General features: G+C 36.3%; 1 protein-coding gene across 4 annotated transcripts in view; it reads left to right on the top strand.

Annotated features, from left to right (window-relative positions):
• The window catches only part of LOC5573757 (NAD kinase), a 94,793-nt gene that overhangs the window by 49,389 nt on the left and 28,870 nt on the right, over positions 1 to 16,534 (top strand). For all 4 annotated transcript variants that reach the window (XM_021852966.1, XM_021852967.1, XM_021852969.1 and 1 more), the window contains exon 2: positions 4,417 to 5,445. In XM_021852966.1, coding sequence (XP_021708658.1) covers positions 4,718 to 5,445 — 728 coding nt within the window. In that variant the 5' untranslated portion in view covers positions 4,417 to 4,717. The remainder of the gene's footprint in view (positions 1 to 4,416; positions 5,446 to 16,534) is intronic.

Here is a 16,534-nt window from a genome sequence, read left to right as displayed (position 1 = left end):
CGATTGGTGATGGTTTCATGAATGTGGGATCACTCTGGGATAAGCTATAATGCCCGTTTTGCCCCAATTCCTTGAAAATTTTAGATTTTCATGTTGTTTTGAGTAAAACTGTTTTATTGTGGAGATTGTTTCCCATGAAATCCATTATTTCTAGTCCATTCAACAATGTTTCACAGAGAACGTTATAAAAAGATGGAAATTTAGAGGGATTGTGGGGCCAAATGTACAATGAAATATTTTTGAAGAGGAATTTTTGTTTTAATTTTTTTAACGTGTTTTTATATTGAAATAAATTTTTAAATAGTCAAATAAACATGGATATATCTTGCAGAAATAAGTTGTATTAAAATTAGTAGAATATGTATGATCATTATTTATGCTCTGTGCAAAATATTGTGAATAATTTACCTTCTTATATCACAAATTCCAAACATTTCCAAACGATGTGCGATAGTTTGGGTAAACGATATTGATCTAAATGATCGATTGTCGTTAGCCTCATTGATAGGAGATAGTGGGAGCATATAGCTTTTTAGCTATGTTTGGCCCAATTCCCCTAAAAACGATTTCTTTCATAATTAATTGAACAGATATCTCCGAATTAAATTTATTATGTACTAATTTTTTTATTCAGTAGTTGATACAGTATTTAAATCCTAAAACATAGGAGATTATAAGGATCTTTTACACACAAATAAAAAAAAAACAAACAAATAATAAACTTAAAAATGGATCCATTAAGTAACCATCTGCAGTTTTTTTTTCTGATTGAAACAAATCACTCAGAATTAAATTAGTTACACAATCATACCTGAAGAAATTTTATGAGAACGAAATTGCAATTTGAAGAAATTTCATAATAATGAAATTGCGTGGAAGTGCCCAAGTAGCTCTGCCTGCACCCTACTACTGAAAAAGTGATCATAAACAAACTAAGTCTTCCATATATTTCAATATGGCACATTTTGATTGAAGATGTAGTAGTTAATAATGCTTAATTCTAAATATTTTTCAAAATCAATTATGCATTTCAATAGTATATTTTTTTGTTATTATGTTTATTATGTTGCCTGCTTATTCAATCAAAACAAAAACAAATTAAGATATAAAATGCTTGCTATCTGATGACATTTATCTTTTTGTTATTCAAGTTTGCTCGGGCTTTTTTATGGAAATATATAAAACAAGGAAATAATTTCTTTATAAATTGACGCTTATATTGAGCTGTTCGGTAATCCAATCCGCATGGTTATTAAATAAATTAACCATGAGGAACATTGATGTCAACTAACAAGCAATCTGTTAACAGCAAATGTAGAGGCAACATAACAAACATAGTAACAATAAATCATACTAATGAAATGAATGATCGATTTTGGAAAAATTTAAAATTGAGCATTATTAACAACTGCATTTTCACTATTATGATAACTTTTTCTGTAGTGTATGATGGCAATTGGAATATTGTAATACCAAACATATATAAAAAGACAAAATTATTTCCCGAATAATTTCTTGTAAAATGCAATTTGACTCTAACGAAATTGCTACAGTAATGATTGAGTAACTAATCTGATCCTGAGTAATTTGTTGCAATCAGAAAAAAAACGGCTGATGGTTTCTTGATAGATTCATTTTTGATTTTTTTATTTGGTTATTTTTTTGTTTATGTGTAAAAGATCCCCAAAATCTCCTATGTTTTATGATTTAAATATTGTATCAGATACAGAATAAACAATAATAAATAATAATAAACCGATTACCGATCGTTCAGCTGTTGAGATTTCGGTAAATGAATTACCGAATTCGGTAATTTGATCTAAGTGTGTATATTCATGATTATTTGACTATTTTAGAACTTCTTTCAATAAAAAACATGTTGAAAAAATTTAAAACAAAAATTCCTCTTCAAAAATATTTCATTGTACATTTGGCCCCATAATCCCCTAAATTTCCATCTTTTTAAAGTTTATTGTGAAACATTGTTGAATGGACTAGAAAGGATGGATTTCATGGGAAATAATCTCCACAATAAAATAGTTTTACTCAAAACAACATGAAAATCTAAAATTTTCAAGGAATTGGGGCAAAACGGGCACCATAGCTTATCCCAGAGTGATCCCACATTCATGAAACCATCACTAATCGATTCCTGAGAAAATTTACTTTCGAATGAGCTATAAAACTTATTTTTTATCTTTCTATTGTGAAAGTTATCAATTTTTTCCACCTTTGGGTTCGGAATTCCCCAATGTGCATCGTCACATATTCGTAAAGCCCCCCCTCCCCCCTAAAAAGCTACGTCATTTATGGACGACCCCTGTTGTGTGATATTTATGTCCCGGATTCAATGGAAAATGCTACTTAGGTTTTGTAGAATCCTGCTATAGATTCAGCGAAAATTTTGTTCAACACATTTTTAGAATATTTACTGTGAAAATCATGTCTAGGATTTTTCCAAAATCTTTTCCAAGATTTTGTGAGAAATCTTCTTAATTTATTGAGAATCCGTTCAAGGATTATGCGTATCCTACCCATGAATGCGTAGAATTTTGGGAAAATTTAGATTTGTTTCAAAATGATTATGTGGGGCACAATGAGATGCCTGATAGTGATCGAAATTTAGTTTTGTTAATAGTAAAAAAATCATGGAATAGAAGTTATTATGTTCTAACCTCAAGTTTATAGATCCGTCAAACCAGGCCAAATGTGTAAAGAGTCTTCAAACTCGCGTGTCACACAAAATTAAGCCGAGAGCCGGATGCGGCAGCCCACATGTATTTTGCGTGGCGAAAAAATCTTTAAAAAATGCTTGTAGATCGTCGTCTGCGCGATTATTCCTTGGACAATCATGAATAAACGCGCTGAAGACACCACAATTATTTGAAGTGAATGCGACGATCTACAAGCATTTTTAGAGGTTTTCAAGATCGTCGTCCCGATAAATAATTGCACAATACTCAGTGGGGTAAGTCGATGTTATACGCCCCACCCGGGCTCTACGCCCCCCTTCGATATTTAACTGGGATTCCTTACTATTCATGAGGGGCTGTTCATTAACCACGTGGATAGTTTTTTGGGATTTCAGACCACCCCCTCCCCCATCGTGGTCATTTGACCACACAAAAAATTTAAAATTTGTATGAACGACCCCCGAGAATTTCCATGCGAATATGACAGCTTTATCATGCAGCAAAACAGATTTAATGAAAAAAGTATCAAAAGTCGAATTTTTCACGCAGTTTGTTTAAGTATTATTTTGGGTTAAATGGCAAAAACATAAAAGCAATTAATAGTTAAATAGAAACGAGTATCATTAGCTGGAATAACTAAAAAAAAGAATTCATCGAAAAATATTCAATTTCAAACAACTAATCATTTGTGGGCAATACGCCCCATCCTTGATGCCATCTTATCTCGAGCAAGCTCTTTAGCTATTTTTAGCGTGCTTAAATAGCTGACAGTCCTGGGGCATATAACCCCTTTGATGTGGGGCATACTGTCCATATATTATGGGGCATACTATCCGTTTGTTGTAGGGCATATTATACTGATACTGGGGCATATTGTCCAGGCTCTTTTTGAATAGGCAAATATAATGCGCCACCATCATAGAGGTCGCTGGAAAAGAAGGCGAGAAATGCCACTGAAAATGTTTGTTTACGTCCAAAATTCAATTTTTCAACCCAAAAATTAGGTCATAATCAATGAATTATTGAACTATTTTCCATGGGCATAATCATTTTAACCCTTTATTCTTGCGATACGCGTGATTTCACAACAAATTTAACCACTAACAAAGAATCCGGAAGTTTATAACCTATGTTGCCGAACACAAAATTTTCAAATTTTATCGCACTAATCGTACACGAGCACTGACCGGGCCTGTACATTTTCGAAGGAAAAAAAGTTTATCATGTTTTTCAATGCTCTCTGGTCGTCTATAAAATAACTATTTCGAATAAAAGTGTAAATTGTGTGCTCCTTCCCATGCTGCACACGGTGCGTTCTCAACTCAACCTCTTTCTTGACAATTTTCCTACTAGCCACCAGATGTCGAAGTGATCGTTTAGCTTTGAAAATATTAGCCTATAGAACATTTAATGATCTTTCTATTTTTTTTACTATAATTATGTTCTGTAAATGTGTCATTGTTAAAATGGAATATTAAATAAGTAAAACAAAATCACAGACGCATAACTACGATAGCAAAATGCCAAACATATAGCAATTATACGATGGAGAAAAACTCGAGTGAGAAGGTCATAATGTTTCGTCCGTCACTGTATTGCAGACTGGGCTAGTGATCGGGAGATGGCGCTGATGGTTGTTTTTTCCATTTACTGATAATGAAGAACGAACGATTAAAGCCGCAAATTATCTCAATTTTGAATTATTGAATCATTTATTCGACAGATGTTGACGGCAGAGTGAGCTAGATCAGTGATTTCGGAATACTTAAAGTGATTTTTTTCGGGTGTAATTTGTTTCGGTTCTACAAAGGGAATAATAGTTCCTATCGTGATGGACTGGTTGTCGTGATAGTGGAAACGTATTTCGCTAAGGCTACGCTTAGCTGAACAATTCAGCAGCAGATCGTGATCGCATCGTGAGTGAGTGCAAGAACAAAAAGCGACCACCGATTGAGCCTGTGATTCAGTCAAGGTGGTCACAACCGTCAACTCGTCGTGCTGATCGTTCATGCAAATCTGATAAAATGGCTTACCTATCGGATGTTGACCTTGCGACATTGCATCGATCACGACTGGAAGAACGTGTCCACTACAAGTTGTCCTCCTGGTGGCAGAAATCGGCGACCATCGACGGTGGCTCCGTCGGTCACGGTCAGTACCAGTATGGGTTGGCCACGCCTTCGCCTACTCCGGCGCGAATTTCCGCTCAATCCCGTTCGGCCAGTCGGTCGTCCACCACGGATGACATAATCAACAACAACGGCAATAGCGGCGAACTTGAATCGACCCAGTCGACGTCGACGATCGCAGCAAGACGGGCTCCGCAGCAGAAGAGCCCTCCCGGTGGACAAGGTGGCCGAAGTGGTGGAGGCAGTGGAGGCAGCAATACCAGTACCTGTGAAGCAAACACTTCAACGTCGACGTACCTTGGGGAGTCTCGACGGTTGATGACGTCAGGCCATGCTCCTCACCATCATCGTGCCGGAGCCGGTAGGCATCAATCCAATGTCCATGTGATCAAATACCGCAACCGGAATGGCCAGAGGCAGAGCAGTCTGACCACCGGCAGTAGTTGTTCCACTATGGAGGCAAGTTCTCTCATAAATGGCGGCAAAAGTGGGGCCAGCAGTAGCAGCAGCATCAACAGTGGCAGCAATGGGTACAAACATGTCGAGTGGAGCGATGACGACTACCTCAACGACGATGGGTACTTCTCGTCCGAAACGCGCCGCAGGAGATCCGGCACGTGGCCGTAAGTGTTGTCATTTTGTGTTTACATTGTTTGCCATTTTTTGCAGGACTGTTTCCTTTCGCTGTTCTTGTGATAAAGGTCCGTTATCACATTCGCAAAAATGATAATCGTACTTGTACTTGAACGTCGAATATCACCATATCATGATTGTATATAAACGGAAGGGTATGAGCACTTTGACGACTTTTTGCAAGTAATGCAACGTTGTATGATGTTTGTGTTAATTTAATTAAGATTATGAAGTCATGATAAGATTTGACGGACATTGAAACCATAAGGAGCTACTGTCAGGTTTAATCAAATCTGTTCTCGCTTCAATTGTACGCCTAATTCATGTGTGTCGACCGTTTAAGAACTGCGCATAATCAAATATTGATAATAATAGCAAAACTGATCCGTTGTCTATCGTACGCTGTCATATGCATCATATTTGAAAGCAAACACATTCTTTGTTTTGATTGTGATTAATATAGAGGTTGCTGACAGCTCTTGTGCCAACACTATCGAAGCTTTGTTTTCATCGTGCACGCCTCTGCAGAATTAGGAACCAGGAATTAGTTACCAATGTAATTTAAATCCGTACATATTTTGAACCCTGTGGACCATTTTCAAATACATTTCCCTGTTTAAATCAATAAACCAGTTGGACATAAAGGAATGTTTTATACTTGCATAGACCGTTGTGCATGGAAAATGTCTCTATTTTGAATGAAATTAATTAAATTTAATCGGTTCATTCTTGCAACCGCTACAATTCGTTACAAACAGAAGTTCAAGCCGTTAAATCGCATTTCTTCGGTTTCCCATTGTCAATCGGTTAATTGCACCATGCGCAGTGCAAGCATATCATACAAACAGTATGGTAGCGGTCATATTTTGGACCCTTCAAAGAATACTTGTTTTTAATTTTGATTCGTGGTTTACGGCTAACCATCCGAGTGGAAGTTTGACAACTACCGAAAAACTAAACATTACATATACTTTGCAATTGGATTAAATGGACAAATTGATGTGAATTTTTGCGAAAAAGTTACACGTCTTCTCGGTGAGAACTCTAAAGAAGTTATTTTGGGCTTCTGTCTTAATTTATAAATTGCGCAGCATTACCAACGCAATGAACATACCAAAACGTTAATAAAAAGTTCCTCTATGAGATAAAAATGCTCCCATGGTCATAAATAGACTAAAATACGTAGGAAATAATTCAAATGTGAAGCACTGTTTTTATTATATTGGGCACCCCAAATACATTTTGGACTCTGAAATTATTTATTTTTACACAGCACTTACATTCGATTGGAGCCAAAATTAATTTCTTATACAGTCAAAAATAAGACCATTACCCTAAACGACAAAGCAGTTCGAACATAATAATTCAGTAGGCGCCTAAAACTAGGTAAATTAAATGCCCAATACTTTTTAGAGTTAAACTGGTTACTTCACTATTGACAATAATTTTGCTTATATCATGACCCCACCGGATGGATTCGACACTAAATGATCTATAATTTAGTGTTGAATCCATCTTATTAAATTCAATAAAACAACACAGCTAACATTGAATTTTAAAATCGAATCGTATCGTTTCAAATTGAAACTTCGATTAGTAAACTATTTTGTGTGTAATATTAACTCAGAAATGCATAAAAAATAAAAACTATCAATTTTCACATGTTTTTGGTATGATACAATTAGTGTTTTCCATAGAAAAATCGATCATTTTGACTCGAGAATAACTTTTGGAAAACGCCTATAAATTGTTGCATGCTTATTTGACTTATTTGAAAAATTCTAACTCCGAAACTGTTGATTTTAGAAAAAAAAGTTCTATGAAGAAGTTGTAGTGAACCGTTTGGGATATAAGAAAAAAATTCTCTGAACAAATATTTTATTTGTTGTCATAAAAAATAAAAAAATAAAACTTAAATTTAAAATTACACAAAACCCCCATTTTTAATATTTTTTTTATTTTCACCATAGAATCTTGACATTAAACAGATGTTTGGGACAAAATTTCATGATGGAGAAATTATTAATAAAAACGTTTTCATAAGAACAACTTGTCGATTTTCAATTTTTTTATCACAATAAATACGTTCTGATGATACAATAAGAATGTTGAAATGATTCTTAACCATAATGATGATATGGATATTTTTAATAGAAGTAACCATTTTCGAATTATATCAAGTTTAATGCAAAAAAAAAAAAAATGAAATGGCCTATTTTTTATTAGTTATTCGCGATTTTCCATCAATAATAATACGTTTTCGACAGTAAAGACCATATATCTTTCCAGTTACTTATTTTCCTTGATGGAGAATCGTGAATAACTAATGAAAATGGCCTATTATATTATATAATTAATATAATTTTCATTAAACTTTAGATAATTTGGAAATGGCTACTTCTAGAGAAGTGTTTCAAATAATCATTATGGTTCAGAATAATTTCAAGATTCTTATTGTATCATCAGAACGTGTTCATTTTGACAAAACATCGACATTTTGAAAATCGGCCAAAAGTTGTTCTTAGAAAAACTTTTTTATTAAATTTTCTCTATCATGAAACTTTGTCCCAAACATCTGTTTACGATCAAGATTCTATAGCGAAAATTAAAAAAAAATATTACAAATGGGTTCTTTGTGTAGTTTTAAATTTAGGTTTTATTTTTGATTTTTTTTTTATGAAAATCAATAAAATCTTTTTTCAGTGTATAATATTTTCTTATAGTCCAAACGGTTCACTAAAACTTCTTCATAGAACATTTTTCTCTAAAATCAACAGTTACGGAGTAAGAATTTTTCAAATAAGTTGCATGTAAAGTTATAGGCCATTTGCAAAAGCTATTCTCAAAACAAAATGATCCATTTTTCTATGGAAAACACCTATTTCACCATAACAAAAACATGTGCAAAATTTACAGCAAATCGAAGATTATCTAGCACAATTTTTATTTTTTTCGGCTCATACTGGATGGAATTCGTCTATTATGAATCAAATTGTGATATATTCACTGCAGAGCACGTATTTGTCTCAAGCATCAAAATACCGCTATTTACTTAGAAAAGGGTTGTTGAATCCATTGTCGTTTTCAAAAATATCATAGCACGTCTAGTTTTTTAGATATTGGCTGTTGGAAATGCAATATTTTACTATTTCAGCCAACTTTAATGCTAGTTTGTATTGCAATTTATATGTTTAATTTGCCACAGATAACAAACAACATGTATTTACAGCCATTCCATAAAAAACCGATCTAGTGGGTCTCCGAATTCCGTGCAAATTTGCTATTTTGTTCCTTATCCGAAATAAGGATACACGTATTTTTGGATTTTTTGATTAGGGTGACCATTTCCGAAATAGGGTGACCAGAAAAATCGCGATTTTGAAAAATTTTTATTTTTAAAAAATTATAACTTTTGAACCGTTTGACCGATTTTCAATCTTTTTGGACGAAATGAAGGCTAAAGATTTTGACTTTTCGGGAAAAATATAAAATTTCACAAAAATTGTGTTTTTTACATGAAAAAACTCAAGAGTTTCCGTTTTTTCGTGTTTTGAAGGCCTCGGGACCAAAGGGGCTATCGCTGTTCTCATTTTTTCTTAAAAGTTCAGAAAATTTAACGTAAACTGTCAAATTTTCAGCGAGGTATGTTTTTTAGTTTTTGAGATATATTTTTTTCAAAATAAAAAATCATTCATTTTTCATCGGCACACACTGTAGATCTCAGCGCATTAGATTTGTAATGATTAAAAAAAATCATAACTTTTGAACAGCTTAACCGATTTCCAATCTAGATCGGGTTTTCATGGAATGGCTGTATAACAATACTTAACAACAAAGTTCGTTGTACTTTCGATGCTTAAGAATTTGTTTTGGTATGGTTTAGAAAAATATTGTATTTTTCCACATAAGAGAAACAAAAAATTTTGTATGGAGACTGCAAGCACGTTCAAAAAATCGATTTAATCTAAATTAAATCGTGGAATTTCAACCAAATTTTGTCTGAAATGAAAGTTTAAGTCCTTTTCAGCATGCTTTACAAAAATAGTCTATGCTATGCTATGCTTTTCAGCATGCTTTACAAAAATATATAAAAAAAAGATAAATAATACTTTAAATTTCATGTGAGCATGATAGAAAACCGTGTTTTATTCATATTTGACGACTAAAATTTGTGACGTACTGGAACATTTCTGAGAATGGAATTAGATACAGTAACCCCAAATCTACTAGAGACACATTATTTGATCCTTGAGACACGCAAAATAGTTATTTATGCAACAAGTTGCAAAATGATAATTTTTTCAGCACGAGTTGTACATTTATCCAACGAGGCTCGCCGAGTTGGATAAATACAACGAGTGCTGAAAAAATCGAGTTTTGCAACGAGTTGCATACAACATTTTTTGCTGTTTCGAAAAATGCCGTTTCAACTGGATGAACTCTAAAAGCACAAGCAAACATTTCAAGAGAACCCACATAGGCATACAGCCATGAATAGTTTCAATTCAGTATTTTTCAATCACGTAGGCTGTGACAGTAGTACCCATGAATGTCACAAATTTTCTCGCTCCCATGGGTTTCATGCAGATCTTCCCTATTAGAGGAATGAACAGGTAAGAAAATGCTGGACGATCCGATCCCACATCAGAATCGCCAAGCTGTGTCGGAACCTGATCGCACAACGGATGTAGACTTTAGTGAAGTGACTCGCCGTGTAAATCAAATGGAAAGTCATTTCGCTCGAGTCGAGAATTTTCACCTCGCTGTAGGACACCGACAATCCTCACCTCACGCCAGATGTAGAATAAACTCAAGAATCAGATGCAATTGTGCTTATCCTATGTGGCATGTAAGGTAAGACTAGTCGGTGAGGTGTCGACTCGTTACATAAGTGATTTACACTAGTCGCCTCACGTCACCCGAGGTGAGAACGACTCGTCTCGACTCACACGCCGCCCAGAATAAGCATGGCATGAAGAGACTGGGACACTGGGTTATTCGGTTGACGAAAACAGTACTGAAAAGTGCTACTTTTCAGCACCGAAAAGAGTGCTGAAAAGTAGCACTTTTCAGTACTGTTTCTTTTGGTAGGAAAAGTAGGCCGTTATGTTGATCAACTTCACAATGAAAAGTTGATTGATTTGCAACGGGATTGCAAAAATGTAATTTTAGTTACGCTGTGTTGTGGAGCAGTATGTAAAATCAAGAGATTGTTTACTTAATGCATTCGTATTGCAAAGTTAACAATGAGTCACATTTTATTGCAAGTAATAGACAACAATAAACAAGGATAAAGCGTCCTTTTAGGGACAGTAGGAGAAGGAATAAGGAAAGAATCAATAAAAAAAAATTACCTGTAGACGCTTTTCAGATAGTTAACATTTTTGAGAAACCACGCTCGCGATCATTGTACCATGATAGTTGTCATTGTATTCAAGCATATTAAATCTCTAAATAAGTCGCAGCTCTGATTTTTTTTAGATTTTTTCATGATATTGCACTGTAATAATTGAAACATGAAATATTTTCGGTCTTTGTATTTGTATTTGTTCATAAGAAAAAATAATACTGCTTTTGATACTTGTTTTTAATTATGAATCGTGGTTTACGGCCAACCAGCCGAGTGAAAGTTCAACAACTACCGAAAAGCTAAACATTACATATAATTTGCAATTGGATTAGATGGACAAATTGATGTGAAGATTTGCGAAAAAGTTACACGTCTTCTCAGTGAGAATCGAACTCACGACTCCCTGATCTCTAGTTAGGGCGCGTTACCCCTACGCCATGAGAGGACTCATGAACGCAGAAGTTAACATGAATTCGATTTCAGCTCAATAATCACGTGGTCCTTTTTCGCAAAGTGCACCTCTTTCGGGAGAATTAGATGCCCATCCAAACACAACGCTTTCTATATATATCCAATGCCTAGCCCGAGAGCGCATTGTTTTTTAGGTATAGGATGCTTTTGGTGTTGTTCGTGTTTTATCATTAGTGCTTTTGCATCAAAATTTCAAACCTAATGCTTTAAATGGCAGAAATCTACTTTCTTTAGAAGTGATCCATAATTTGACAAACAGTGACAAAGAATCAGTTTCTGGTTCATATTACGGATCACTAGTTGTAACTGCTCATATTCAGTATTTAGAATAAAGAATCAAGAAAATATTGTCTACAGATGAATTCATACTGAATCTAAGCGAGTGGATAGTGTTTATGACATAACATTTCTTTTCTTTTGAAAGAAGGGATATTATTTTGGTTATGCCAAAAAGCCATTTTGCGAAATGATGGTTATGCCAAACGACCTTATGTCAAATGGTTTCATGCAAAATGGCCAGCTCTTTCAATTTATGGTGTAACACTCTCTCGATATTTCATACAAATTTCAAGCTCGTTGAGACCTCATCCCCCCCGAATCTGAAAATTGACAGATTCCGTTCAAATTTCCTAATAAAATCAATTGGGTGGTGTAACTTGAGATTTTTGCATTTTGATGTGTCTGGGTTACTCTAATCGCCATATATATTCACATTTTTGTTAATTAAAACTTCCAATCGATTGCACAATGAATGGTACCTACCTTGATACCTTGATGGCTACAGCGTAGCGTCACGCCATTGCCGGGCGTATCGTAGAGCTCAATCTTCGTCGGTCTTGGGCGAAACTTCTCCAGTTGCTTCGAACGTTTAGGGTCGCCAGGTCCTCTTCCACTGCGTACAGCCAGCGTATTCGTGGTCATCCCCGAAGCCACCGACCTCTACCTGGTTCTTTGCTGAATATTATTTTCGCAATTCTTTCTTTCGACATTCGCACTAAGTGACCAGCCCACTGAAGTCTGCCGTATTTTACACGATTGATAATATTCGCATCTTTGTTCACTTGATACAACTCGTGATTCATGCGTCTGCGCCACACACCATTTTCGAGTTTCCCACCCAGTATCGTCCGCAGCACTTTACGCTCAAAAACACTGAGAGCTTTCCGGTCTAACTTTTTCAACGTTCACGCTTCGTGCCCGTTGAATCCATGTTTTATACAGGGAACCGGAAGAATCCATGTTTTATACAGGGCGAGTTTTGTTTCCGTTTGCAAGCTGCGGGACCTTAACTGGTTACGTAGTCCGTTAAAGGCCCTATTCGCAGCCGCAACACGTCTTTTCACTTCACGCGAAACGTCGTTGTCACATGTCACAAGTGTTCCAAGGTAAACAAGTTCTTCAACAACTTCAAACACGTCCCCATCAAACACTACCTTAGCATCTACACCACCAAGCCTGACTCTATTCCTACCTGCAACCATGTACTTCGTTTTGGTAGAATTAATGGTCAGGCCTATCCTCGCTGTCTCCCTTTTCAGAGGCACGAAGTCCTCGTCCACTGACCTGCGATCGATTCCAATTAGGTCTATATCGTCCGCAAAGACAAGGAGCATGTGCGATCTTGTGATAATATTGCCATTTCTCTGCACGTCAGATCTCCTAATAGCACCATCGAGTGCAATGTTGAACAGTAAATTCGAGAGTGCGTCTCCTTGCTTCAACTCGTCTAACGTCACGAACGAGGTTGACAACTGTTCTGCGATCCGAACACTTGATTTCGAACCATCCAGCGTAGCGCGTATCAGCCTAATTAGTTTCACCGGAAAACCATGTTCAGACAACATATGCCACAGCTCATTTCTTTTCACTGAGTCGTACGCCGCCTTGAAATCAATAAACAGATGGTGAGTCTGCAAGTTATACTCCCAGCATTTATCTAGGATCATTCGAAAGCTAAACATCTTGTCCGTTGTAGAACGGCCCTCACGAAAACCAACTTGGTATTCGCCGACGAAGGACTCCTCGAGCTCCTTTGTACGCCGAATTTAGCAGGGTAATTTCTCTGTTATTGGCACACTCCAGTCTGTGCCTTTTCTTGTAGATTGGGCGTATGAGGCCATCCAACCAGCCGATGGGCAATTCTTCGTCCTCCCATACCTTCAGAAGTACTCGGTGGATCTATTGCTAAAGCTGTTCACTTTCGTGCTTGAGAAGCTCGACCGGGATCTCGTCCTTCCCAGCAGCCTTAAAGTTTTTCAGCTCGCTGGTAGCCTTTTTAACCTCTCCTATGGTTGGCGGGTCCACAGCATGATCGTCATCATCAATGTTCATCTTGTTCCTCGCTACATTTCCATTTTCTCTATTCAACAATTGCTGAAAGTGCTCCTTCACGGTATGAGCATTACATTGTCGTGTGAATCAAAACATGAATGTCTGAAGTTTAAATAATGAAAACTGACTGCTTTACCTATTGAACATGAATATAGTGGCTTAAGATAGCCATGTGTGACAGAACATGAATATCGTGAGATGGAAAGAAGAAATTTGGTAGTAGAACCCTTGCCTCCCAAAATATGGATTCGAGGCAACTCTGCTTGTCGCAAGCTCACTTTAATGTTTTTTCACAATCAAGTGAGCCAGCTACAAGCGGAGGGCCGCAAATCCATAATTTCTGAAGCCTGGGATTAGCATATCCATTAAGTTGAAAACTAGGAAAATCTGTTAGGTGAATCCGATTTTTATCCTAAACTATACATTATATTCAATGTTGGAAGTAATGCATCGCTTTTATAGAAAGGTAGAATGAAATTCTATTATTTCGGACATCTTCACTGGTAAAAGAAAAATCGAATTCGCAAATTTTCCTCTAAAGGATGGTACACAAATTATGTCACGCTAAATTTCAACTTTTTCGACACCTCCATCCCCCCCCCCCCTTGTCACACTTTTTGTATTAGTCCTCCGAAAAATTTCTAAGGCTTGTCACGCTCCCCCCCCCCTTGGAGCGTGACGTAATTTGTGCATGACCCCTAACACTTTCAGTTTCAAAATTTGCTTCTTCTCTTTGGAAGCATGATGGTGACTGTCGTTCGACACGAGATCCAACCGCAATTTACAGTCGACTCTCCACAACTTGATATTCTATAACTCGATATACTCTATAACTCGATGGATTTTTCGGTCCCTTTAAATTTCCATACATCGCGCTCTCCATAAGTCGATATTTCTGTAACTCGATATCTCCACTAGTCGATGTCACGTGAGAGGTAAATTTCTCTCCATAACTCGATATGTATTTTGAAGTCATTCTTATTTGTGAAAACTTGGTCTAATTCATGTTTGGAGGTGAATAAATACGTGCAAGTTGTAATAAAAGTTGAAAAACATGAAAATAATGTTAGTAAAGTAAGGTGATTTTTCGACCATTTCGAAAAAAGTTTTCAAATGATAGTTTGTAAAATACTATCAACAAAATAATATTGCTTTCTTACAGAAATGATCAAATATGTATTGGAAATATAGAAATTTGTTTCTTCGATTTTGTGATTTTTTGTGTTGATATATTCTATAACTCGATAATTCTATAAGTCGATGGTCCCTTGAATATCGAGTTATGGAGAGTCGACTGTATGGGTTGATCACAAAAAAAAATAGAAATTCTGAAAACGGAAATCGGCAGCAAAAGTTTGACTTCAACATTTTCTCAGCTTGAAATTCCAGATCTCTCCAGATCTCTATGTTCTACATCTCGATATCTCTCCCTATGTCTAAGATTTGTTCGGTCCTTTCTCATTCTGCATACATATTCACTCTCCATATCTTGATATCCTCCTTATCTCGATATCTCGATGTGATTCCCATTCCCGATTTTCTCTCCGTATGTCGATATGTCCATTACACTGCGGAACACGTTTTTGTCTCCAGCACCAAAATACCGCTATTCACTTAATTAAGGGTTGCTGAACCCATTACCGTCTTCAGAAATATCATAGCACGTCTAGTTTTTGAGATATTGACTGTTGAAAATGCAAAAAATGACTATTTCAGCCAACTTGCATGCAAGTTTGCCAGCTTAATTTGTCACAGAATTCAAACTTTATGTGTATAACCAGGCTTCCGAATTCTAACTCACTCTCTCGATAATGGATTTATCCCTCTCAGCAATTTTCAGCGATCAGTTGCCTTGCGATTTTACCCGTCCACAAAACAAAGCGAAAAATAGATAACTGCACATTTCCGCAGCTGTGAGAAGTTTGTTTTCTCTTTCTCCGATCCATGGAGAACTTTTCCTGTACCCATCGTCACGAGCAGCAGTTGCTTTTTTATAGATACAGTCAACTCTCTCTTACTCGATATTTTGTATCTCGATATAGATTTAGAGAACCATAGTAGAAGTTGATTTTCATGGTTAACTCGATGGTCCCTTGGATCGCATTCGCACTGGTTTTGTGTTCTATAACTCGATCACTTCTCAACATGATAGTCCCTTCCATATCGGTTTTTAGAGAGTTGACTTTTTCTTATTACCTTTGTTATTTCACAAAGCTTCTTAGAGGGCATCATTTCAATCAAATGCACCGTTTTTTACGTTATAAATTTTCGAACAGAATTTCTTTTCTTTGATAAACCCTTTACAAAACGTACTCTAGAAAGTGTAGCAAAACTTTGATGAGAAATATTATTTTGAATAGCTACAACTACATCATCTAAATTCCATTCAATTTGGAAAAGGTAACGTCTATGCGATTTGCGTTTTGTGCTGGAAGTAAAATCACATGAGTTTAGGAGTGTGTAGCTATGGGATACGATATGTGCCCCATTATTTGTATTTCTTTTAAAATGGTTACCCTATATTATTCTTGGCATTACGTCCTCACTGGGCCAGATCCCATTTCTCAGCTTATGAGCACTTCTACATTGTTCGCTAAAAATTTCCAACAAACTCTTAGTTGTTACTGTTACACTAAAGCAAAACGTGTGGCAGACTTCTGATGTCATTCGCATAACCTATGACCTGGAATGTTTAACATTTGCCCAAATGCGAACATACGGTGAAACGGCGCTCTGCCAAAGCTTAGTAGTAACGTAAACAAATAACCCGATCGCACTAGAACCGCCTGAACTTCTGCCATTCGAGACAACTTAACTACATAAGGCCGAATTAGTACGATCGATTTACGTATACGGTTGGTTCTTCTTATTGGAATTATCGTCCTCACTGGGACAGAGCCTGCCTCGTATGAGCACTTCCACAGTTA

The sequence above is a fragment of the Aedes aegypti genome, chromosome 3 (genome assembly GCF_002204515.2).
Source record: "Aedes aegypti strain LVP_AGWG chromosome 3, AaegL5.0 Primary Assembly, whole genome shotgun sequence".
Taxonomy (NCBI): domain Eukaryota; kingdom Metazoa; phylum Arthropoda; class Insecta; order Diptera; family Culicidae; genus Aedes; species Aedes aegypti.
This window is presented reverse-complemented; position numbering and strand designations above follow the sequence as displayed.